The 25,463-nt window shown below is 47.3% G+C and overlaps 2 protein-coding genes across 3 annotated transcripts; one reads left to right on the top strand and one right to left on the bottom strand.

Annotated features, from left to right (window-relative positions):
* Positions 1–2,822: 2,822 nt before the first annotated feature.
* On the top strand, positions 2,823–5,845 carry LOC124660955 (protein NDL1-like). 2 transcript variants are annotated; one of them, XM_047198807.1, is made up of 12 exons: positions 2,823–2,942; positions 3,619–3,718; positions 3,804–3,901; positions 4,020–4,108; positions 4,199–4,259; positions 4,338–4,424; positions 4,534–4,611; positions 4,696–4,752; positions 4,862–4,917; positions 5,010–5,145; positions 5,241–5,500; positions 5,543–5,845. In XM_047198807.1, the coding sequence occupies exons 1-11, from the start codon at positions 2,883–2,885 to the stop codon at positions 5,460–5,462; spliced, it is 1,044 nt and encodes a 347-aa protein (XP_047054763.1). In that variant the 5' UTR covers positions 2,823–2,882; the 3' UTR covers positions 5,463–5,500; positions 5,543–5,845. The 2 variants fall into 2 exon arrangements, with proteins under 2 accessions (XP_047054763.1, XP_047054762.1); XM_047198806.1 differs by having other exon boundaries at positions 5,241–5,845.
* Positions 5,846–8,578: 2,733 nt separating this feature from the next.
* On the bottom strand, positions 8,579–25,454 carry LOC124668137 (UPF0481 protein At3g47200-like). Its single transcript, XM_047205330.1, has 2 exons — positions 24,692–25,454; positions 8,579–9,461 (listed from the first exon to the last, which is right to left on the bottom strand). Exons 1-2 carry the CDS (start codon positions 25,274–25,276, stop codon positions 8,721–8,723), a joined length of 1,326 nt encoding a protein of 441 aa, XP_047061286.1. The 5' UTR covers positions 25,277–25,454; the 3' UTR covers positions 8,579–8,720.
* Between the last annotated feature and the right edge of the window lie 9 nt (positions 25,455–25,463).

Genomic DNA, 25,463 nt, shown 5'->3' with positions numbered 1-25,463 from the left:
CCAGCAAGATAGACTCGCTCATATGAGCCCAATCACGCGAAGTCGGTGCTTCAACACATTGTTAGTTTTCACATATTTTTTTGATGTTGCATCGTTGTCCTATAAATGTAGCAAACTCATGTGTATTTTGTTCGTGGACACACAAGCCAGATTATGTGACCACTGTGGGGCATTAGCTGCATGGTTGTTTTAGAAATGCAGCAAACTCAATGTTACAAATTTGCTTGTGAGGTGCTTCAAACGTTCGTCTTCGAGTTGCATACGTCTTATGATTTTTCTGAAAGATTTTAATGTGATCCATAGGTATTTGTTGTGACCACTGGATGTTTCATGAATACTCACATTTCTTTTGTTGTGTCACTGATTTTGAAATTGTGCAACATTTTTTTGTATAGTTTTGACCCACGACGTGAAAAATATGATGTGACGATGTTGCAACAATACATTTTGTAGTTGTATGTGTGGGGTATGTTGCAAAGGTCAGAGGATCAAGATTTCTCATTTGTGATTATCTGGCGATGGGGGAGGGGTCGGTTTCTCCACCAGATCTTCTCGCCGACACCTAGCACTCAGCCTTATTTTGATGACATACCAATAAGATTATGCCTATACCTAGCACTTCATGTATTGTGTAAGAAAGTAGGGTTCTTTGCATTTTTGTATGCAAAAGCCCTGATATGTACTTATTCACTTTGAGGAAAAACTATACATTGTATATCTAAGACATAATAGGTAGATTGATATGTTTCTATTAAATAACCAAAAGCATAGAGACTAATATGATGGACCCTCATTTATAAGGGCTCTACCTGAAGATGATACATCAATATAATGCTACCTATACATATCATAATTGCATTGCAAAATTCACATGTGTATGTAGGTGAATATGCATAATGCCGTAAATGTACATGCACAAACCCGTAGTCATTAATTCAGCATAATCATACTGATCATAAATGATGGGTGTTCATGCAACTTTACTCGTCCGAGTGCAAAAAATGTATTTTCATAATTATACACAAGAATAATAGAAAATGGGATTGATGGGTGTGGATCACTTCACAAGGGAATAACACACAAGGTTTCTATCATAAGATGCACATAACCAAATAAGTCCATGTGTGAATAAAATAAACTACATAAATACAATACTATCACATAAGAAATTTCACCTGACTTATGTATCCACCTCAAAGTTTGTGTAAAGCTTTGTTACCATGACCTCTAAAGTGTTAGATCGTACGTTTGACTTTTCTACTCCCCCTTTTACTCGCACCCATCCTCCTCCTTGTTGTAGTTTGGATTGCGGTGGTGGTGGGCCTCGTCTCCCAAAGTTATAGGGCCCTTGGCAGCATCTTCGTGCATGAGAGTCGACAATCTAGGACAACGACTTCGAAGCTCACGGCGACCTCTTTTGGATGTTCAAGGTGGCATGCATGAAACTTAGGCGGTGTGGGCGGTGCAACCTCTAGCATGTACGACACTTGTATATCTCCGTGGGTGTTGCTACCGCCTAGATATGGCAGGTGTCGTGGGTGCTGCTATCGTCTAGATATGGCAGGTGTAGCAAGAGCCGTGACCTACATATAACGCTCGGTGGTGCCGCTTTGGATGGGTGGAAGCTTTCCAAGTCGACAATACTGCTAGGTGTCGTGGAGGTTGGGGTTTCTTGTGCCCTTGTCCCTAGCGGGGAGGTGGAGCACTCACATACCCACTTTGTGATGTCTCGAGTCCTTTTGTAGGTATCAATGTGGTGCTTCTTCACCTCCCTCATCAAATTTAGTCGCAAACTCTCTCGGTTGGCGTCGCCTTGGAGGTGAAAGTCCTATGTCAGATAGAGGTGGCTTGTGATGCATTGCTCTTTCGGTGTCGGCTAGGCGGTTGTGAGAACTCGGATGGCACACGAACTCTAGGAAGGCGTCCAAGAAGGATGGACACCTCACGAAACTGCCATTTGTGTTTTAGAGTGCCTGTTGTGGTCGCTTGGGTGACATAGTTGTTAGTTTAGATACCATGTGGACGATATTATGTGGACTTGTGTTCGATGAGTTTGTATTGCAGAGGTTTGGAAGCCGGAGTGATGCTCTGAAAACTGTGATCTTGGATGTATGGGTCTCCTCTAGCCGCTTCAGCGGAAGAGGCGATGACTCGAATGTTGCACAATGTTGAACATTGCACGCTTGCCGCAGATATATTGGTTCTTGGCCCATTTTTTTTCTTAATAACTAGTCAATTCTCCTTTGGTAGAAAAAAAACGTGTTGGATTTTAGGTCTCAAAACTAATACTGCAAAATATAGGAAAAAAAAACAAATTCGGATCTACCGGTGCAAGTGCGTCAATTTATAAACAACAGAAAATTTGAGAGCACACTTTCCACCAGAAATACAAGGAAAGAAAATAGTATGGAAGGAAGACATTCCATTGACCATTCGAGCAAGACCACAAAGTGCAAATACACAACGCGTCCCACGAGGGGCGAAAATGGCGTGGCTATAGCAGGCCACCCATGATTGCCCACGCTTGGGCAGAGCAAAGCAAATAGCTAGGGCCACATGCAAGTCAAACGCACACCCCACAACGTCAAATGACATGTGGGCCCCGCCAAAACGAGGCTTCCTTACCAACGTGTGGATCTAAAAACCAATCTCCAGCTTCCTCCACCATTCTAGTCACCCCTCCGGTAAGCTCACCGCCGTCGGTGCCGAGTTTATTTCTGGGCAGCGACCCTCTCGCGTATATATTTACAGCCAATACAAGCCAAGAGGGAGGGCAAGGCAAGGGAGAGAGAGGTCGCCCAGAGCCAGGAAGAAGCAGGAGGCGAGGAGGAAGAGGTTGGCAGGGTGCCCGTGGAGAAGCTTCTAGAAGCAGCCAGCCAGCCATGGGGGACTCCAGCGGGTCGGTGTCCATCGACGTGGAGCGGATCTACTTCGGCGGCAAGGTCCGTGCTCGCATTCCGGTTCTTGGTCGATTTCCTTCCCCCTGTTTGGGGCGGCCGCATTCCTTTCGGGAGGCTTGATTTGTGCTGGGCGAGCTTCGTGGGGTTTCTGTTTGCTGTTTTTTGTTTTGGTTTGGTAGGGGTTGTTAGGTGGAGAAGCTTGTTCTTGCTAATTTATGCCCCTTTATGATTCCCTTCCCCTGTTCCTAATTAGTTCCTAATTGGTGACGCTATTCTAGTATGTTTCCTTTTTTGGGGAAACTGCAAATATTATGGATTACAAACATTAGTTGCTGCGTGGGTTATTATTCATTGTGCCAGGCTGCTTGCAATTCCTAGTCATGTTGTGGTTGCAATGCTGCTCAAGAGTAGGAAAAGAATAAGAAACCATGCTCAGAATCATGTATTTTCATTGTTGATGCCTTGATGGTCGTATGCAAACCCCTGTTTTACGATTAGTAGCACAACATGAAGCAATGTCGTCAGGAAGCGTGTTCATGTTATTTCTGTCTGTTAAGCAAACAAACGATGTCCGCTTCATCAAGGAAGGTGTATTTCTGGTCAATTGGGGAACAAATAACCATCGTCTAAATTAGAATAGTTTGTTTTTACCCATTGCTAAATATATGTTATTCCGCAGTGTTACTAAATTTGTCCTTTGCACCACGTGATTCATCAGGAGCATCCTGTGAGGACGAGATACGGCTCTGTATCTGTTTCTGTGTACGGAGACGAAGACAAGCCGGCTCTCATAACATACCCGGATGTAGCTCTAAATTGTAAGAGACGTCATTTTCTGTAGGGTTGGTACTATGAATTTTGCTATAACAAGGGTAGCTCATGCGTTGTCTTCCTGTTTGGTAGACATGTCTTGCTTCCAAGGATTGTTCTTCTGCCCAGAGGCTGCGTCACTGTTGCTTCACAATTTCTGTATTTACCATATCACTCCTCAAGGCCATGAGGTCAGTCATGATGGCTTCTTCGATTCCTTATTTCACATGATCATATCTGCTATTTGTCCTCGTATATTTCCTCTGATTCTGACATGTTTGTCTTTCACGGCATGTGCTTGTCTTACAGTTGGGAGCAGCTCCAATTCCATCAAATGAACCTGAGCTATCTGTTGATAAGCTCGCGGATCAGGTCGCGGATGTTCTTGATTTCTTCGGGTACTGCATCTCATAATTAGCCTGTTTGTTTTCATGTTCTGTTGGTGCCTAAACCAGTCCTGTGATGTTATTGTGACATTGCACTTGCAGTTTAGGGTCTGTGATGTGTCTTGGTGTCACCGCTGGTGCCTACGTGCTTACCCTCTTTGCAGTAAGTGTTTACATGATTAGGTCTTGAAAGCATGACCTTCAATTTTTGCTAACAATTCTTGTATATATATTTTCCTAGACAAAGTACCGGGAAAGGGTTCTTGGCCTTATGTTGGTTTCACCTCTATGCAAAGCCCCATCTTGGAGTGAGTGGTTGTACAATAAGGTACTGGCCTGCACTTCACTTTCAGTAATTATTATATTGCTTCCTAGTTTCTTTGTGTGGTACTGGAAGTTCAGTGCATTTTGTAATGACCAAAAATTCTCATGTTCAGGTATTGTTAAACCTGCTCTATTATTGTGGGACCAGTGGGCTGGTGAATGAATGCCTGCTTCAGCGGTATTTTAGCTCGGTACGTGGTCCTTCATTAGCTTCTTTTGTTTACGCATTTGTATCTATTTAAGTTTCACTCAACATCTCTCGGTGCTCTGTTCAGGAAGTTCGAGGGAGTGGACAGGAGCCTGAATCAGAGATTGTGCAAGCGTGTCGAAGTGTTAGTCCTTTGTCTCCTTTCCAGCTTTCTAGCGTTATTTCAATGTGAAATGACAATGATATCTACTGTTTGAGCATATGACTGAAGCCACAATTGCCTTTTTGTGCAGTTGCTTGATCAGAGGCAGGGAGTTAATGTATGTCGATTCCTTAAAGCAATAAACGAGTAAGTGAACAATATATTAGCTACTGGCCATTAGCTATGATATTCACAGAAATGGACTTGAATTAACTCAATTGGACCACTCTATCTATCAGGAGGCATGACTTGACTGAAGCACTGAAGAAACTTCAGTGCCGGACACTGATTTTTGTTGGAGAGAACTCGCAATTCCATGCCGACGCTGTCCACATGACCACGAAATTAGACCGGAGATACTGTGCTCTAGTTGAGGTATTGCACAGTTTTTTTTGCTATTAATGCTATTAGTTGATCCATACCCATGGTAAGGCAGGTTCTAAAGAGTATTTTGTGGGGGCAAATCGCAGGTTCAGGCATGCGGCTCACTTGTCACCGAGGAGCAGCCACACGCAATGCTGATACCAATGGAATACTTCTTGATGGGATACGGCCTCTACAGACCTTCCCCGCTCGACAGCAGCCCTCGGAGCACTCTAAACCCATTCTGCATATCGCCGGAGCTCCTGTCACCAGAGAGCATGGGGGTGAAGCTGAAGCCCATCAAGACTCGGACCTCCCTCAATGTTTAACATAGGGGGGAAGATCTTGCATGGCCTAGCTCACAAAAGCATAGAGTATTTGAGCTAGAGCATGGTCATTTTCACAGAAGTTTTGATGCATTCCAGCACCCGGCACGTGATGCTTAGATCAACACGCTAGCGTCAGTTTTCGCTGTAGATTGCTGTAAGCCTGTAATCTACGTTTCTCGAATAGGACCTATAATCTACGTCTCTGGGGATAGGCAAGGGGGAGAGAGACTAGGGTAAGGTTAGAAGGGAGGAATACGTACGTTTTTGTTTTGTTCATATGCTTTGTTTTAGTCCACATGTGTATATGTCACCACATCACATTTCACACAGAAAAGGTATATATATAATATATATGGTAAAGCAGGACCCTGTTATGGAGTCTCGGACGTTGGCTTTGCCTTTGCTGGAAAGTTTAGCACGACTGGCTGTGATCTGCCCTGCTGGTGCGCCGTCGTCTGACGGGCTGTTGCTGTGTGCGTCATGGAGTGGGTGATCGACTGGTGGCTGGTTGATTGAATATGGGTGAGTGGTGGTTCTACCATCGATGGTTCAGAGACTATCCCTGTTGTGTATGGTTCCTCGTCACTTTCCGCTGTACCAGCATGGATGGAACACATAAAATGCGAAGCATCGGCATTGTGGAGTTACATACTGAAGTGAGGTAAAAGGAGTTGTAATCTTGATGAATCTATAGACTGTTTCCCTCCCAAATGACAGGCGCGCACTAGCACAAACGTGAGCGCCGCGTCGGACGACGAAGTAGGGAGCCAAACTGCAGGTGCCCCCCCTCCGGTATGACATGATTAGCAAATGATTTTGCCGGCGGGGTCAGGTGGTTCTCGTCTTCTCGAGGACGAGGAGAGCCCAGGCAAGTGGCCGGCAACGAAGTACTCTGTATTTTAAGGAGCGGACAGCGGAGTCTCGCACCTCGCCGGATTTGATTTTTTTGGCTTCTGTTGTATCAGTCCATCGAATTAACATTGTTTTTTTCCAAAACCTTTTTGGCTAGGCTTATTTTAGGGCAACTATTTTTGTTTGTTTGCCTAGCAGATCCTGAGTCCTGACGCAGCAGAAATGAGAGCTGAGCTATGGCCTAGAGCCGAGCGGGCCGCTTCAGCAGCCCAGCGTAACTTTGAAGGACATTCGGCCCGGTTGGGATGTCCAAGATGAGACGATCCATCCATCTTGGACTCCAATAGACCAATTCTCTAACTTTTGAAAGTCTGGTCACGTGTCGCATTTTGGTGCCAGAGCATTTTTCTAATAAATGGTCTTTCTGCTTGCCACTTGCTACAAGGAAAAGCAACTTAAAAAAAGAAAAAGTAACGTGGGAATGAAAGATGGGAGAGAAGAACACGGGGTTGTGTTGTCTCAATTTTTCTCTTATTTTTCTTGGGATTCGTTTTTCTAAATGAAATGCTTTGAGAACCGTTTTCACATTTGAGATCCTCGAAGATCTTTAAAACTACATCATATGTTGATATGTTTCGTGAACTACACTTCCAAAACTACCACAGTTGTACTTGTGTGTACTTGGTGTTCAAGTATCCGTAGCGCTGCAGGAACATCGAGAGAACCTATAGGTTTTAGGTTGATTTTTTGTCCTTCATGTTACGAGGGCGAGTCTTTTCTTAGCCGCATTAGAAATAAGAGTACAAATGCATTAACTTTTATCATCACACCAATAATTAAGGATAGTTATTTAACATTTAGTAAAATTTGTTTTTCTAAGAGAAATATAGAAAATAGTTTTATCTTATTTGTTTAGAGATCATTTCTTATATAAAGTAAGATTTTTATTTATTTATCTCTCCTTCAACTAAGAAAAACAATTGTGCAACTTTAAAGCAAGGCTGACGTCTCATTACACGTACATGCCCTAGAGTAAAATGAAATTTCTCCATGAAGTATACAGTACAAAAGTATTTGTATATGACATACAAGTATAATAAAAGGAATCTACTATAACACAACCCGCTGATGGCGCATCCTCTCACATGTTTCTGGCACAATTCTAGGCACTCTGACATATTCACATTAAGATTATGATTGAGAAGATCATTAAACATCCCTCTGACATTATATACAAAACTATGAATTTCTTGTAGAGTTGTAGCTATGGAGCATCAAATCCAAGGTGTGAGACAAGGAGGTCTCAGCTGGACGGCAAGAGAGCTACGGGTGCTCTACGCTTCCCTGGTACCAAGTAATCCAAGCTCGAGACAACAAATACCTAAGCTACCTTTAGTTTGGCATGTTTTCGGTTTGTTTTAGGGGAGGATGATCCCATTTATCATGTTGCTCAAGTAGGTGTGCTCATTCAGACTTGGAACCTTTTGCTAAGTTCTATTCCGCAGAATGTAAAGCTATCGTTGTGAACTTTGAGACTTTATTAATTTAAAGTTGGGCATATAATGGTTTTAAATGCCTTTTATCTAAAAAGAAATTGCTACATGTGTGCATTATTTTTGTTGTTTAAGCATGGATAAAATACTACAAATATTTCTTTGTGTATGATAGGGTGATTTTGCTCCAATGTGACATACGAATCCTGAAATGGTGGATGAGTTAGGTACAAAAAAAATGGTTGATGCATACTTTTTTGTTGCATATTGCGACACAATTGTTATATTTTGGTATAAATAAATAGGGAACTTTTATGTACTGCAATTTTTTGCTACATGGACATGCTTGAAATGTTGCAAAAGTTTTTGGCTACACGTAGCAAGTTTTTAGAGTCACAACTAAATGTTGCAAAATGATGCCGCATTTTGTAAAAATGCTACATACATAGAAAATTGCTAAGAGTGAAACTTTTTTTTTGTTACGATGGGTTTTCCATAATAAAATTACAACTACTACCCAAAGCATAAATGTATTATAAAATAGATTACAAATACAATTTTTCGAGACCATGGTCCCTGGGTAGGCATATCAGGCCTGGGGATATCATTTATACATTTTAAAACCATGTAATTTGTATATACTAGTGGACAAAGTTTTGTATCAAAAACCATGCAAGAAAACGTGTCTTATATTTAAGGACAGAAGGAGTAATATTTATAATCATCCAGTATATAATTGCAGCCAAAATATATTTCTCAAACAGTTTAGATGTTGCTCTCGCATGCTAGTTCTGTAGAAAATCAGTCGACGTTGATGACCTTTATAGACATCAAATTATGAAAGTGCTGCACACAATTATGAACAGAAAAATGTGTGTATGCAATGTAAATATGGACGGGGGAGTATCGAGAGTCAATCGTCTTGATGTTCGTAGAACGATAGCATGGTGTAGACTGTCTGCAGGACGGCTAGGGTGAGAAGGACGACGGCGGCCAAGAGGGAGATGGTCGTCCAGGGGTTCTGGAAGTATTTGTCGATGAGGTTGATCCACCAACCGTTGAGTACTCTGCGGCAATTGTTCCTGTAGTAGCCGGTCACTTCACAATACACGGCGTCGAACGCGCTGCCGGGCTCGATCACGGTGTCCCTCGAGATGCTGTTGAACAGTTTGGCCACCGCGGCGTCGCTGCCGATTGCGTCCTGGATGATCCCTTTGGACTTCAGCAGCGCCACGTCATTAGCCTTGTCAATGAGGTTGTCCAGGAAGGCCACGAACGCCGTCACGCCGTGACCGGCGCCGACATGCAACCGCTCGAACGCCATCATGTTGAGGAGCATGTACTCAGTGGAGTCGTCCACGCACACCTGCGGCAGGCTCAGCACGCCGTGCACGAAGCTGATATCGTCGAGGTAGTTCGTGTTGCTTTTTTTGAAATGGATCCCAGCCTCGTAGAGCTCCCTAGCCGACCCGATCACGTCACTTTCCTGTGCGTCTTCATGGCTCCGGTTGCGGTAGGTGACATGGTACGGTCCAAAGACCATGCTCCTGCGCAGGACGTCGAGGGGGTGGAGCCACAGGCCTCCTTCGGTCGGCCGCATCGGAGAAGACTGGGCCAGGAACCTAAGCACCATCGAGTTGATGAAGGCGTCGCTCTGGCCATCATACATACCATATTAAGCAAGCATCTCACGATGGTTGTTCAAGAAAGAGAAACTGTATATTCCAATGGAGTCCGTACGTTGGGGTTAGATTGTTAAAAACACATCAAGTAAGATACCGGTCCGGTAACCGGAAAAATACGACATTTTGAACAACAGTGTATAAGATAGTCTCTATCTTATATGCACTGAATGTTGCTAAGAGAAGACAAAAAAACATGTTACGCAAATGGATTCTCTTGCCTTGGGAACAACATATGCAACTAAAAAAAGAATAAGAGAAAAGTCCCTCTTTGATGACTTGGGTGTCTTGAAACTGGCTTGAGAGTTCGTCTTTGGACACTCAACTCCGTAGAAATTAGTGGTTGACTTGATAGGACTTCTGAAGAGAGATGTTCGATGTGTAGCGGTAAATGAGAACAAGCCAAAGTTTATTTTGTTTAAACCAAGGTGAGATGTTACTTTATGTGTATCTTGCACACCGGTGCACTCTATCGGAATATAACAACTCCACTAGCCTATAAAAGATCTAACGAAGATAAATCTCAGATTTTGACTATGAGTTAGTTAACGTTTGTAATATCAATGTTATGGTGGGTAATATTTTGGCTCTCTTCTGCATTGCAAACAAAGTTGGGTGATCCTCTGACTAATATGAGATATCATCAGACCAAAAAGGACTAATATGAAATAACATGAGACCGAAAAGGACGAACACCTTGGTTATGGTCATGATTATCCCTTCCTAGTCTACTCAGTATAGTTATAAAACATACACCACCTTTTGGCATGGTCTCATTTACTTAAGGGTCGATGTTCCGAAGGGCAAATGAAAAGAAAGAAGTGGTAGAGGGTCTTGCGTTAACTATGTGGTAGGTACTCTAGTGATATGCTTATTTTGACATGCTAATATGAACCACCTAAGAGACCCTCGGCAAGCAAAGTATTTTCTAGAATAAAGTATAGTATTTGTTACTCATCTAACCGTTCTTGTTAATGAAAACTTTGCCAGGCACAACAAAGCTATAATGACATAACATCCAGAATCACAAGTTTTCTCTCTAGTTAGATTTTATGAGGATTTTATTACTTTTCCTTATCTTGAGGTGTGTGAAGGTGTTATGGACATTTATGAACAAAGCATGGTGAAAGGAGCCAAGAGGAGATAAAATCACCATGACTTAGACATATGAAGAGTGGAAAAGTGATATTTTTCCATCATCATATAATGAAGATCCACGAACATAGTATTGTCACCCTCGTCATAGGAATCCAATGAGCCGAAGAACACCCCAACGGGAGTTCATATGAGGAAATGACATCAAAAACACGGAAGGCATCTGATCATGTATCGGGCAATGGTACGCCTGGAATGGCCGTACCCTCCACCGTACTAATCTTTGTTGGGTCCAAACTGTCAAACCGGTCCATGTTTGTTAAGGGGGTATATGAATATTCGATGCGGAGGTCCCCAAAAATGCTGAACTGACATGTGGATGTCTATTTAAGGAGGGGAACCTAGCGACCTCCATCGTCTTCATCACACGCATACATGGCAGAGCCCTGCCACTGTGCCGCCTCCGCCACAATATCTCAGCACCATCATAGATCTATCATGGAGCCTTCCGCCCCGACCCACATGGCAAGAAGAACGGCGTCGACGACATCAACTACAACTTCCTCCAGTACTATGACCGCAGCGGCCGCCGCAGGCGCTGCTAGATTCACTTGAGGTTTAAGTTTGAATGGGTTTCACTCAAATATTTGTAGCATATAACAAATTTGAATGAAATCTTTTCTTTCAGTTCAAATTTAATTTTCAAACTTTTTGTTTGGATGACACGACTGCGAACAGACGTACCCCAAAAACGACACCACATGGTAGCACCGCCAAATGTTCAATCCGACGTTTTGTCGGGCATGCTCTAATGATGTCTAATGTTGAGAACGGGCTCATTGCCGACATTTTGTAACGACGAAGAAAATGAGGTCACCAGCGTGATGGTCAAGGAGGAACCAAAAAATAAGCACGGGGTTTCGCCCGATTTCCTGAACGGGCTCGACGAAGTTATCATGTACCGTTAGCATATGATGCAAGATGTGAAGAAAAGCTGATTAGTAGTAGCACAAGGAACATTAGCGGCACAGGAGTTGTGATGTGGAGCGTCTACGTAAGAGGTCAGGGTTGTACATGCTAGCAAGTGTCTTTAGTTCACTTTATGTATGATGTGGATAGAAATTACATAAGGCTAAACTAGGGGCGAGAGGTAGGCTATAGCCGGCTGTAAAAATAAGCGAACCATCAGTTTCCTTCGAAGCTGTTGGATACACTTAAGTGAGAAAATCTCACATATTTGCTCATGTAGCAAAAGAGTTTGATCTGTAGCAATTTTTCATTGTGTGTAAAGTTTATTTGCAATATTTTTCATATAGTTTACCAAAGTTCCAAATTATGCTGCAATTTTTTTGCCAATGCTGCAAAAAAAATTCAGAATGTAATATTTTTCTCTGCAATTTATCATTCTGCAACATTTCTCTGCAAATACGTCCAACATTTTTCCTAACGTACTTATCTAGAATTACGCAACCACGTGTACAACATTGGTGCAATTTTCTGCAGCATCTGTAGCAAAAGATCGTTGTAGCACATTACCCATACTTACACATACATGTAGCACATCGCAACGAGGTACTATGTAACATCGGAAAAAATCACCAAAAGTTGACCTTGTCCACAACCATGGAGGTACTGCCATGGTCGGTTCGAGCTCGTCGGATGCAGAAGGACCGTCACAACGAGATTGGGTGACCACAAGAGCAGTCCACTCACGGACTTTATCTTCCTAGCTGGTGGCATGGGATGGCGGGCTCTGCCACACCGTCCAAGGTTCTAACACCCCGACCACCCTAGGGTCGGGCATGTTACCCATGGCAGCTCTCTATGATATATAAACTAGCACACAGACGAGCACTAGTCTTTTCTGCTTACTTTGTCCTCACTCATGCACACCCTTGATCAACTTCCCGGCCGGTCATCCATCCTCAAATCTCTACAGGCGCTTAATCTCGGAATTATTTAGTGCGTTTATTATTAAAATTCTTTGAAGATGAGCTTTCGGAAAAGAAGTTGCAACTTGTTAATATGAGCATCCTACTAATTCTATTGATCTCGAGCTAGGATTTCACACTCATCCCCCCTTAGGAAGTCAATGTCTTCTTCGATCAACCCAAGCCAGGAACTTCCCCTCTTGGCACACGCATGTGCATCCTGTGTTGGCACATATGCCACACATGTCTGCGCCCCTGGCCCGCACACCCCCATGTTACCGTGACGGCCTGTCTGATACCAAATCTAACACCCCACCCACTTCCCGGGCTTGGCCTGTTATCCCTAGCAGCTCTCTACGATCTCTTCACTTGCCCCACAGACCAACACTAGTCTTTTATACGCACTGTGTCCTTGCTTGTGCACACCTGAGATCAACCTCCATAGTCGGTCACCCATCCTTAATAAATCGTTCCAAGCCAATCACGTAGAACCTTAGAGTTCTTTGGATATGAACTTCGGAAAAATACAACTTCTTAGTATGAGTATCTAATGCATGTAAAATGCACGCATGAACTTTGTAGTTTGTTGACACACATTTCTACATATTTGTAACATATATGATGTTATATCAATATTTTATATTTATATTTGGGATTTATCAATGATCCCCTTTATTTTTATATAACCCTGCAGGACCTAAACGAAGTCAAAACAGGAAAACCCTTTTTTGTGTATTATTAGCTTTTAGGGACCTAAACGAAGTCAAACAGAGCTAGGATTCAGGGATGTCAATATTTCGTCATGAGAAGAACCCGGAGCACATGGACCTCACGCGAAGGGCTAGGAGGGACAAAAGAGCCTAGGTGGTGCACCCAGTCGGTGGGGGTGGGCGCGCCACCCATGCTCTTTCCCTCCTCGGCTGTTCGATTCGCTTGATACTTTCGCCCACATACTCTCTCTGGCCTAAATACCTCTATATAAAGGAGCCCCGAGGCTTCCTCGAGGAGAGCACCACAGAAACACTAAAACACCAAAATAGAGTAAGAACCAGCGAAGATTGGAGGGGGAAACTCCGCCATAGCTGTCGACGGAGCGGTCTCTACCTTCTCCAACGTCTCCACCATCATCACCATGATGAAGAGGGAGCAGTCCACATCTGGACTATGGGTTTGTGGCAGTAGGTTGATCTATTTATGTCTTGTACTTCATAGATCCAGTACCATATAAGATGGCCAACATGATTATGGCCATATATGTAATTTCTATGTGGTGGATCTTTATTCTGTAATTTGATATATGATATTGGAACCTATTATGTGTAAGATGTATTGCTAGAGATGCATATCATGTACCCCGTTCTTAAGTACTTGTTCTGATCCAACTTGTATGCAAGAACATGTGTGGGGAGAAGTGTGCATTATATGGAGTAGCATGGTGGTAGTGATTGAATAGTGACAATAAATTCAAGATCTACTATGGCATTTACCTTTCGTTTGCTGCCTCATTATGGATAAAGTGAATTCATGTGCTATATTATCTTGTGACAACTTGATAATCTTGTTTGGTCAAGGTAGCATATTTGTGATTCAAACATTATGTCAAATTACTTAACCCTATACTATGTTGATTCTTAATTCAAGATTGCTTAGAGTTTTCCCTTTCTTGAGGATTATAGGAGTGATGTGTTGCAGCATTTCTATGTTAGGATGTGATGTTCATATGAATTCTTATTAAACACATGTTGAAGTTCCACCAATATTAAGTCTTTGATGAATTGTTTGTGTCCACTACAACCCGTAATGAGAGTAGACAAATGAACCCATGAACCTTAGTCCATTTTAAACCATTAGAAATACCTTTCGAACACAACTGTCACACTTCACATTTTTAGCCATTTATTATTTCAAAAATACAAAATACTTTCTTCACTTGCAAACACACAAAACCCAAAACAACCATCTTTCATTGCCTTTACCTTGATTTCCTAGTTTACTTGCTTTACTTTACTTTATTTATATTTATATTTCATATTACTAATACGAAACCTTGTGCTTGAAACCACATGGTGCAGTTGGGGACACAATACAAAAAAAATTCTTTGCAGGTTGCTAGATGAGGGGAAGAAGGAACACCCACTTACCAATTCTTCGAGAGTTCGATATAAACCCTTGAGTCACCCTTGTTAGGAAAAGAAGCTTGCTACAACACTCTGCACTTGGAGTCCCAATGAGTTGGTACACAAGAAGTTGTTCCCATCAGTATCCTATCAATCCTATTAATCCCGAGACAGGATGTCACAATGGCAAGGGCTGGGAGCATGGGATATCGGCGGTGGCTAGGTGCAATGCCACAGGAAGACACTCAACCCTAGCTAGGACGTGCGGTGGCGGTGCTCAGCTCTGGAACGCAGTGGCACTCATCCTAGGGATGCACAATGGTGAATTTGTGTGTGGAACGATCAGCGGAAGGCGCCTGGAGGAGCAACATCGGCGTGGGAGTTGTGATGTGGAAAACCGGTCGGTGGTTCTACGCTAGAGATGTGATGTGGAGAACCGGCTGACGGATGGGATGTTGCACTAGAAGAAGAAGCAAGGTTCCTCGCCTGTTTAGCCGCTGCGCTGATCCCTTCATCTCGGTCCATGGAACATGTGTGGTGTGCATGCCCTAGGAGAATGGCTCATACGCTTTAGGAGGCAATTTGGTCTCCCCGAGGCCGTGGTCTGCAGGGAAATACATGGCTTGCCCACTGAGGACAATAACGACTCTATCTCTTGGTCTCCCGAGGCCTCTAGGGGCCTATTCTGCTCGGTCGGTATACCTTGTTTATCGCAATGGTCGGATGTCACTTTCTTCTTCATGGAGGTGTGGCGCACCACGGTCCCGCAAAAATTAAGGTTTTCCTTTGGCATCTTTTCAGGGGGAAACTTCCATCAAGCATTCAGGTGGCCAACCGCCACGGCACATTGAATGCACTTTGCACACTTTGTGGGGAACCAGAGGATTGCAATCATATTTGCTTCACATGTCACATGGAGAGTTTCATGTGAGCAAAAGTTAGGGAACTTTTGCAATGTGAGTGGAGTCCAGCAGGGGTTGGCGACTCACTGGCAATTGCGCATGACTTTTGTGGCCTCCTTCGTAGATTAGTGTGGTCTACCTTTGTAGCCCTATGATGGACCCTTTGAAATATTCACAATAAACTAACTATTGAAGGAAAGATAATTAATTAGGCTGGCGCTTTTTCCCAAATGTTAATCCATATGTAGTGTTGGATGGTACTGGGCAAACAGAGAGACCGGGCGATGTTGGTCGCGGTTAGGAGGTTGCACACGCGTATGAAATATTGAGTCCTATTTTTATATTCGACCCGCTTCACGGCTTGCCGTTTACTTTCTCTATGCCTGCTCTTATGGACTTGTGAAGTTGTACTTGTTAGTGATGTATAGACCCCTTTACTGTATACTCCTAATGTATGAGGGGCTTTCCTACATATTGTAACACACGTACATGTATTGGCCTTTGCCCCCCGTGAATACTAGTTGTCCATTCACAACATGGTATCAGAGCTCATGGTTTAACTCTTTGCACGCTGCAACTCCGTGCTCGATCCGCGCCGCCGATGATCTTTTCGGTCGCTGCTGCTCCACTTTCTTCTTCTTCTCCCGTTCTTGTCGGGATTTAGCCTTTTTCGTCGATTCGGAGCTCGTCTTGGAGCTCAAAACCGGCTCCACTGCCTCCAGCCGGCCAAGCTCCGACCGCTGCTGCCTCTGGCCGGCCCCGCCCCGGCCGCTGCTGCCTTCAGCTGGCCCCGCCCTGGCCTCCTCCGATCGGCTGCGTTCCGGCCACTGTTGGCCCCGCCCCGGCCTCCTCCGGATGGCCCCGTTTCGGCCACAGCTGGGCCTCCTCCGGCCGGCCCCGTTCCGGCCTCCTCTGGCCTCTTGCTGGCCATGGGACATGCTGCATGTGCGTCTCCACGCAAGCCTGGTTCTGGCCAGATCCAGATCTGAGGTTTGACCCCAAAAAAGGATGGCATCCTCCGCATCTGGCTATGTCAGTATTCCTCGGTGCCCCGTGATCTTTGATGGTACCAACTATGGGGAGTTTGCTGCCTTTATGCGCATCCACATGCGCGGTCTTCGACTGTGGGGTGTTCTTACCGGCGAGGTCCCTTGTCCGCCGCATCCCACTGCTCCTGTACCTCCTACACCACCGCCAGTGCCACAGGGCCTTGCTGATGATGCTCCTCAGGCTGCTCAGGAGGCAGCTAGGTCTGCCGAGCTTGCTGTTGATGAGGCATACGAGCAACAGGTACTTGCTTACTCGGAGGCTCTTGGTTCTTATCGGGATAGTCTAGCGGCTTTTACTCAGTGGTGTGATGAGGATGCCAGGGCTGCTGCTGTTCTTTTACTCTGCTTGGGACACCTTCTGTTCTTGCTGCTCGGTCTCCGGCTGCCACTGCACCGCCACTTCTACCAACACCAGCGCCTATTGCTACAGGAGGAGCTCGCCCTTATCGCGGTGGAGGCCGCCCTCGTCCTCCTCGGTTCTGCACTCACTGCCGGAGGTCTGGTCACCTTGAGTATGACTGCTATCAGAAGCAGCGGGGTGTGCCTCCTCGTGCTCCACCTTCAGCGCCCGTCACCACCGGCTTCACTAAGCAGGATATAGCGAGGCTTCAGCGTCTCCTTGCCTCCTCTGGCTCTGCTGTGACGGGTACTGCTGCCTCTGTGGCTGCTTCCTCTACACAGTCAGGTACATCCTCGTGGGTTCTGGATTCTGGAGCTTCTTTTCACATGTCTCTTGATTCTTCCTCTCTTTCTTCTCTCCGACCTGTTCCTCTTCCTATCCGTGTTCTTACTGCCGATGGTACTTCTCTTCCTGTTGCTAGTCGTGGCATTCTTTCTACTCCCTCCTTTTCTGTTCCTGATGTTTCTCATGTTCCCCGTCTTACCATGAACTTTTTTTCCGCTGCTCAACTCACTGATTCTGGTTGTTGGGTCATTCTTGATGTTGATTCTTGTTCTGTTCAGGACACTCACACTCCGGCACTGGTTGGGGCTGGCCCTCGGTGCCGTGATTCCCAGGGACTTTGGGAGCTTGACTGGCTTCATGTTCCTTCTTCTACCACTTCACCGACTGCACCACGTGTGCTTGCTGCTTCCGCTACCGCCTCCTTTCAGCAGTGGCATCATCGTCTTGGTCATCTTTGCGGTTCTCGCTTGTCGTATTTACTTCGTCGAGGTCTTCTGGGCCTGTCTCAGGAGATGTCTCGCTTCAGGGTTGTCAGTGTTGTAGGTTTGGTAAACAGAATCAGTTACCTTATCCTACCAGTGAGACTGTATCTCAATGTCATTTTGATTTGGTCAATTCTGATGTCTGGGGTCCGGCTCCCTTTGCTTCAAAGGGGGGCCAACGTTACTATGTTATTTTTATCGATGACTTGTCTCGCCACACTTGGAGCTACTTTATGACTTCTCGCATCGAGGTTCTCTCGATCTATAAGCGTTTTGCTGCCATGGTCCATACTCAGTTTTCCACGCATATTCGTGTGTTTCGGGCTGACTCGGCTGGCGAGTATATCTCCCAGCTGTTGCGTGGTTTTCTTGCTGAGCAGGGCACTCTTGCTCAGTTCTTCTGCCCTGGCGCCCATGCCCAAAATGGCGTGGCTGAGCGCAAGCATCGCCACATGCCTGAGACGGCTCGTGCGATGATGATCGCCACCTCTCTTCCTCCTCACTTCTGGGCTGAGGTTGTATCTATTTCCACCTATCTCATCAACATTCGGCCCTCCACAACCCTGCAGGGTGGTATTCCTATTGAGCGTCTTACTGGCCGTGCTCCTGATTATTCGACCCTTCGTCTTTTTGGTTGCGTTTTCTATGTTCTTCTTGCTCCATGTGAACGCACCAAGCTGACTGCTCAATCTGTTGAGTGTGTCTTTCTTGGCTATAGTCCTGAGCACAAGGGATATAAATGTTGTGATCCTATTGGTTGTCGCATGCGCATATCTCCGGATGTCACTTTTGATGAGTCCCGTCCCTTCTACCCGCGTCCCTCCTCCTCTTCCTTCTCAGTGGATGATATCTATTTTCTCATGTCCCCTGACTCACCTCCTCCTGTGCCTCAGGTCCCTGCTCCGTTGAGTCTCTCACCACCTTCTCCTCCTTCTTCACCCACCAGACCCCCATTCCTCCCTCACCACCTTCCCCACCCTCCACACCTTCATTTCCCATGTCACCTTCCTCACCTACGGCGGTCGCTCCCTACCCTTTTCGCTACTCTCGTCGTCCACGTGAGGATGATGATGCTTCTGCTGCCATGCCCTCCACCTCTAGTGCGATGCCCTCTCCATCCGAGCAGCCTCATCATCTTCGTGCTCGTCCTTGTCCTCCTCCCGATCGTTATTCTCCCACTCACTACGGCCTCTCTGTTGTCCTTGAGCCAACCACTTATCGGGATGTTGTTGCTCATCCCGAATGGCAGCTAGCGATGGCTGAGGAGATTGCTGCTCTTGAGCGTACTGACACCTGGGATGTTATCACTCCTCCTCCCTCTGTTTGTCCCATCACCTGCAATTGGGTCTACAAGATCAAGACTCGCTCCGATGGTTCTCTTGAGCGCTACAAGGCTCGTCTTGTGGCTCGCGGCTTTCAGCAGGAGCATGGCCGTAACTACGACGAGACCTTTGCTCTAGTGGTTCACATGACAACTATTCGTACCCTTCATGTTATTGCTTCTGTTCGTCACTGGTCTGTCTCTCAGCTTGATGTGCAGAATGCTTTTCTTAACGGTGAGTTACGTGAGGAGGTATACATGCAGCCACCTCCTGGGTACTCTATTCCCGACGGCATGGTCTGTCGTCTTTGGCACTCTCTCTATGGCCTTAAGAAAGCCCCTCGTGCCTGGTTTCAGCGTTTTGTTTCTATGGTGACCTCTGCTGGCTTCGTCCCCAGTGCACATGACCCTGCGCTCTTTGTCCACACATCTTCTCGTGGTCGGACTCTCCTTCTTCTTTATGTCGATGACATGATCATATGTGACGACCCTGAGTACATTGCCTTTGTCAAGTCCCGTCTTCGTGACCAGTTTCTCATGACTGATCTTGATCCTCTTCCCTACTTTCTTGGGATTGAGTTTTCCTCTACCTCCGATGGCTTTTATATCTCCTAGGAGAAGTATACTCAGGACCTTCTTACTCGTGCCGCTCTTGGTGATGAGCGCACCGTTGAGACTCCTATGGAGCTCAATGTCCGTCTTCGTGCCACTGATGGTGATCCTCTTCCGGACCCGACTCGCTATCATCACTTGGTTGGGAGCCTTGTCTATTTTGCTATCACCCGTCCTGATATCTCCTACCCGGTCCACATTCTGAGTCAGTTCATGTCTGCTCCCACTAGTGTCCACTATAGTCATCTCTTTCGTGTCCTTCGCTATCTTCGTGGAACTATCTCCCGTCGTCTTTTCTTTCCTCGCTCCAGGTCTTTACAGCTTCAGACCTACTCAGATGCTACCTGGGCTAGTGATCCCTCTGATCGCAAGTCTGTTTCTGCCTACTATATATTTCTTGGTGGTTCTCTTATTGCTTGGAAGACCATGAAGCATGTTGCAGTCTCTCGTTCGAATGTCGATGCTGAGTTGCGAGCGATGACTCTCTTGACGGCAGAGGTGACTTGGTTACGTTGGTTACTTGATGACTTTGGCGTTTCTACTGATGCTCTGACTCCTCTCTTATCGGACAGTACTGGTGCCATCAGCATTGCGCGTGATCCGGTGAAGCACGAGCTCACCAAACACATTGGTGTTGATGTCTTCTACGTCCGTCATGCTGTGCAGGATCAGGTTATGGCTCTTCAGTATGTGCCTTCCGAGCTACAGCTTGCGGACTTCTTCACGAAGACCCAGACTAGAGTATAGCATGGGTTCTTTCTCTCCAAACTCAGTGTCGTTAATCCACCACGAGTTTGAGGGGTGGTGTTAGTGATGTATAGACCCCTTTACCGTATACTCCTAGTGTATGAGAGGCTTTCCTGCATATTGTAACACATGTGCAAGTACTGGCCTTTAGCCCCCTGTGAATACTAGTTGGTCATTCACAACAGTACTCGTTGGATCATAATCCGTGAGGTATTTAGATTTTGTGTGTATTTATTTGTATCAGACTTTGCATTGGCTATCATTGTGGCTTTATTTATGGGGCATCGACTGAGATTTAATAAATCTCAGTCGCTGATGTAAGTTCTTTATTAATACACCGTGTTGTTTGGTGCATGAAGAGAGAGAAAAAGTTTTTTCTCGCATGTCTTACTAGATTTATTTATGCAACCATCTATGATACTAGAAAAATCTTATTTCAACCGAGGTGTGACTCGAAAAGGCTCAGTTATAACTCACATGTAACTGAAAAATCTTTGGTTGCAAAGTAGGTATAACTGGAAAAATCTTAGTTGTGATCCACGTGAAACTAGAAAAATCTCACTTGCAACTAACATGCAACTGAAAAAAATCTATGTTACACCCCCACGTGTAAATGAAAAAATCTCAGTCGCAACTGACGTGCAAGCAAGTGAGAACATCTGAGTTGCAACCCAGATGCAACTAGAAAAAACTAAGTTTGCTCCAATTTCTCACTGACGCTACCATAGCATCCTAGACAACGGGACTGACTCGTCGCTCCCTCTCTCGTCGCTCCCGTGGGCGACGGGGAGGGAACCCTAGCCACCCCCACCTCAGGCCTCTCGCCTCGTCCCCTTCCTCCTCGCCGCCGCCGGACGGCGTCGCCGGGCAAAGCCCGGGCGCTGGCGGCGGCGAGGCCCTTTTCCCCCTCGCGTGGAGACGGCGGCGCGGGTTGTGGTGGCCGGCGAGGGCGGCGTGCTGGCGAGGGGCGCGGCGGCACCGTCGGCGCTCCGACGGCGTGGTGGCTTCGCGGTTCTCTCGGGCGTTCCCGTGGAGGCGTCCGCGGCAGCTCTGGAGCGGCGGCGGCGTCTGATATTGGGCGGCGCGGGCTCTGCACCATCAACTGGCGGCGCGGGTCAGCCTGGCCGTGGTGTGGCGGAGCGGGTCGTGCTGGCTAGGGGCGGTGGCGGCCATGGCGGCGCGGCGTGGAGCAGGACGTCACGGGTCCAACCTGGGCCTGGCGGGCTTTCACGTTTGGGGCAACTCTGGGTCTATAGGGAGTGCGGCCAGAGGCCATTCGGGGCCAGGCGGGTCTTCGGGTGGCAGCTTCCTCGTGCCTCGCTTGGCGCACTGCCCCCAGTTTGTTCATTGACGCCCTTGATCACACCGATTGGCTTGCTGTAGGTGGCCGTTGGTTGATGGTTACGAGTCTGGATGCCGGGGCGGCGGCCCTGGAAACTGCGCGTCTGGCTCTCCGGCGAGCGGCGCTGTGGTGGTGGTGGCTTCTCTCCTGGGTCGTGAGGACGGCATGGAGTGAGCGGTGGGGGTTCCTGGTGTTGGTGGTGCTTCGGCAATGGCGACTCCCAGATCGTGTCATGGAGGCTTGGTTTGTTGACGACCGGATGATCGTGGTTCCTTGGCATGGTGGAGCGTGATTTCGGGCGAAAGCCCAGCGCTTTGGCGCCAACGGTGACGACGCCTGCGGGTGTCGGGTCCCTCTTGGGGGTACCGTTGTGGTCGCCTCCCCATGCCAGAGCTCCGGGTGAAAACCCTTGACCATTTGGTCTCGACGGCGGTGGCGCCTAGCGTCGTCACCCTCTTGGGGCGTCGTCGTGGAGCTCAGTTGTCTCTCGGTCGTTCCGCGTCTTCATCGGCAGGCATGCTCGGATCCTCTCTCGATGCTCTCCAATCCTGGCGTGGGTGGACTCGACGGCATCCTATCTTTTACACGTGGCATTGTTGTCTTCGCCTCGGTACTGGTTGTGTGTTGGCAGGATCGGCGCTCCATGGTCAGGAGCGGGAGGGCAGGCGGCTCTTCCCGGCTACAACTTGGTGGGTGTGAGACGACGTTGTCCGGTGGTTTCAAAAGGAGGCGGGGTTTCACCTTCTGTTGGTTGTATCTTGGAGGGTGTGGCGACTTCTTGTTCTTATTTCCTATTTTTGATCTGCTTTGTAAGAGGTTCCCCTCACTACTTTGTATCGGTTTGGCCGTGTGCGGCTTTATTTATAAAGCGGGGCGAAAGCCTATTTCGGGGAGGAAAAAACTAAGTTTGCGAACTACATGCAACCGTGAAAATAAATCTCATTTGGAATGTGTAACTTGCTAGACAAGCACAAATAAAATGTAACGTAATATTTTTCAGTAGTTGCAATCCCTGTGTGGATTTATTTGCAAAGGGACAACAATTGAGCATAAAAAAAAACCCCAAAAAGGCCACATGCTACAAAGGCCAAGAAGCAAAGAAAGCAGCCCGGCAACAACCCACGAAAAAAAGCAAGACCAAAAATTGGCACGCAGCGTGCATGCCCGTGGAACCACGGCAGCTAGATTGCACAAATCTAAATACAACTAATCTAATGATTGAAAATTCAGACGTCTAATTTCTAGCAAAGTCGTTTATTTATAAAACCGATCCAAGATGCCATTTTTATGTAAAAACAAAAAACGAAGGAGGGGAAAGAAGACTCGCGTAACAGAACAAGAACGAACGGAAACGGCTGTTGCTAGACTGGACTGGGCTCGCGTAAAACAGCCAGTATCATCTCCAGCCTTTTGTCCGCGCTTGACGCTGGTGTTGTAGGGTGCCCTAATAAAATCCGGTGGTGATAACGTGCTAGAGGAGTTCGTATCCATAGTTAGAATTGTCAAACAGAACATTGTACGTAGGAGGAATCGGTGAAAAACGTTTCGGCCCTCCGCGTCGCTCCCCGCGGGCAACGGGAGGGCGACTAACCCTAGCGCCCGAGCTCCTCTCCGCCCCTCCCCGCCGCCGCCGTCGGTGCAGGCCGCCAGGCAAAGCCCGCGCGGTGCCGGCGGCGGCGGAGCTTCCCTTCCCCGTGCACGTGTAGGGGAGACGCGGGGTCTCCTCAGCAGGTGGTGGTGCTCCCAGGTCGGTGGGCTTCCGGCGGCGGCGCCTCCTTTCAGGTGGCGCGACGGCGGGTGGCGACGAGGTGGTGGGGTGGCCCCTTGGTCGCGGGACGGCGCAGCGACTCGGGGCAGCACTCGCTTGGCCCAGATCTGGGCCCTTCGGGCCCCATCTGGGTCCGGGCGTTTCGGCTCCCTGCCCGGCGGCGCTCTTCTAGGCGGACGGAGGTGCGACTGGAGTTGGGGGCGGCGAGGTCAGCGGCGCGTACGCTGCAGCGTGCTGACGGAACTTCACGAGCCCGCTCGGGCTCGGCCGGGCCAGGTGAGCCTGGTTTGTTCTGTCAACGCGTCCGGCCGGCGTCTGCAGGTGGTGGTGGAGGTGGTTCCCTCCGACGTGGCTGCTGAGGTGCTGCCTCCCGCTTCCGGTTGGCCCTTCTTGTCCATGCTGACCTCGCTTCGTTGGCCACGGTGAGACGGCGGTGGTGCATGCAAGGCCGTGGTGGCGCGTGCTGGTGGGCGGCGAGTGCTGGTGGGCGGCGAGTGCGGTGGAGCGCGATGGAGCGTCTGAGGCGGGGTTGCGAGGGTCGGGAGAAATCCCTGTCGGCTTTGCCGACACACTTCCTTCTTGAAGGGCGTTGGGTGATGCTCTACTCCCATGTCCTTGCACGTACCGAGGAAACCCTAGGACCACTCCGGGCAGTAGCGGCGTCGTCGTCGTATCCCTTCTTGAAGGTGCTGCTTGGTACGCGGGGCTCCAGAGTGCTATTTGTGTGGTGGAAATTCTCTTGTGGGCGCAGCATTTGCGAGACACTCCCGTTTTCGTCGATCCGATCCTTTCGACATTAGTTTCTCTTTTCTTTCTTTTGTGTTTTCTTTTGGGCATGCTTGTGCTGTTGCCCCAGCAATGGCTACTTTGTTGTATCGGTGTGTGCTATATTAATATAGCGGGGCGAAAGACTATTTCGAGGAGTTAGAATTGTCAAATCTAATTAGATCTTAACAGTTCTTTAACTCCATGCAAGCATCACCTTTGCCATATAGCTTTGATATATGTTACTACTACTCTCTCTCTATCTGACTATAAGACGCTATACCACACTGTTTTAGTAATCTAAAACGTCTTACATTCTTGTACGGAAGGAGTACTATATAAATATATAATAAACTCGTAAAAAAATAGACGATGCCTTTACTTACCGAAGAATTTACACCCTCAACGGTAGTGATCCTCTGAAGCACGAGAAGCGGCAACTGGTTCTCGATCATGAGCATGTCTCTCCGGATTTTGGGGACAGTATAGAGCAGTCCATGCCGGCTGAAGATGGGATCATTGGGAGCGTAGTCTCCTACTACTTGATTCCCGGCGTCCGTCCTCATCACCTCGAGCAGGAAGCACCCGTCGACGACCATCAACTCCAAGAAGCGGTTGCGGTCCCTCCACTCGACGCCGAGATCCATGTACGAGCACTTCAGATGCTCCGCCACCTCCGCTACGGCCGCGACCAACTCTTTTGCCCTTATGCCGGCTCGACGTAGGACGTGCCGGACTGCCCGGCGCTTGTGCTCCTCCATAGAGAGCAGGTCGGGGTCACCGTGGTGGAAGGGACCCAGGGAAACCACCTGTGGTGTGTACGCTTTGCTTTTGATGTCCTTGACGCACGCCGGAACCCGGTAGATGCAGCGCGCCATCCACCGCGCCTGCTCGGTCTCCGCCAACGGCTTGTCAAGCCTATCCTCCATATCCAGGTACCATGCATCATCCTCCACGCTGCCGCCTTTCATTTTGAGATTTTCGCTTAACTCTCTTCTCTTCCTGCATACATGAACCACGGGGGGTGATGGATGTGATGAATAAATACAGACAGCGATGAAAGAGCGCTGGCGAGTGGGAAGGTATATGTGCCATTTTGCTTTCAACTCTAAGAAGCAACGAATCCCCAGGCCGGAAAGGAAGATTTTCGCTCAACTC

This window comes from Lolium rigidum, chromosome 6 (assembly GCF_022539505.1).
Source record: "Lolium rigidum isolate FL_2022 chromosome 6, APGP_CSIRO_Lrig_0.1, whole genome shotgun sequence".
Classification (NCBI taxonomy): domain Eukaryota; kingdom Viridiplantae; phylum Streptophyta; class Magnoliopsida; order Poales; family Poaceae; genus Lolium; species Lolium rigidum.
This window is presented reverse-complemented; position numbering and strand designations above follow the sequence as displayed.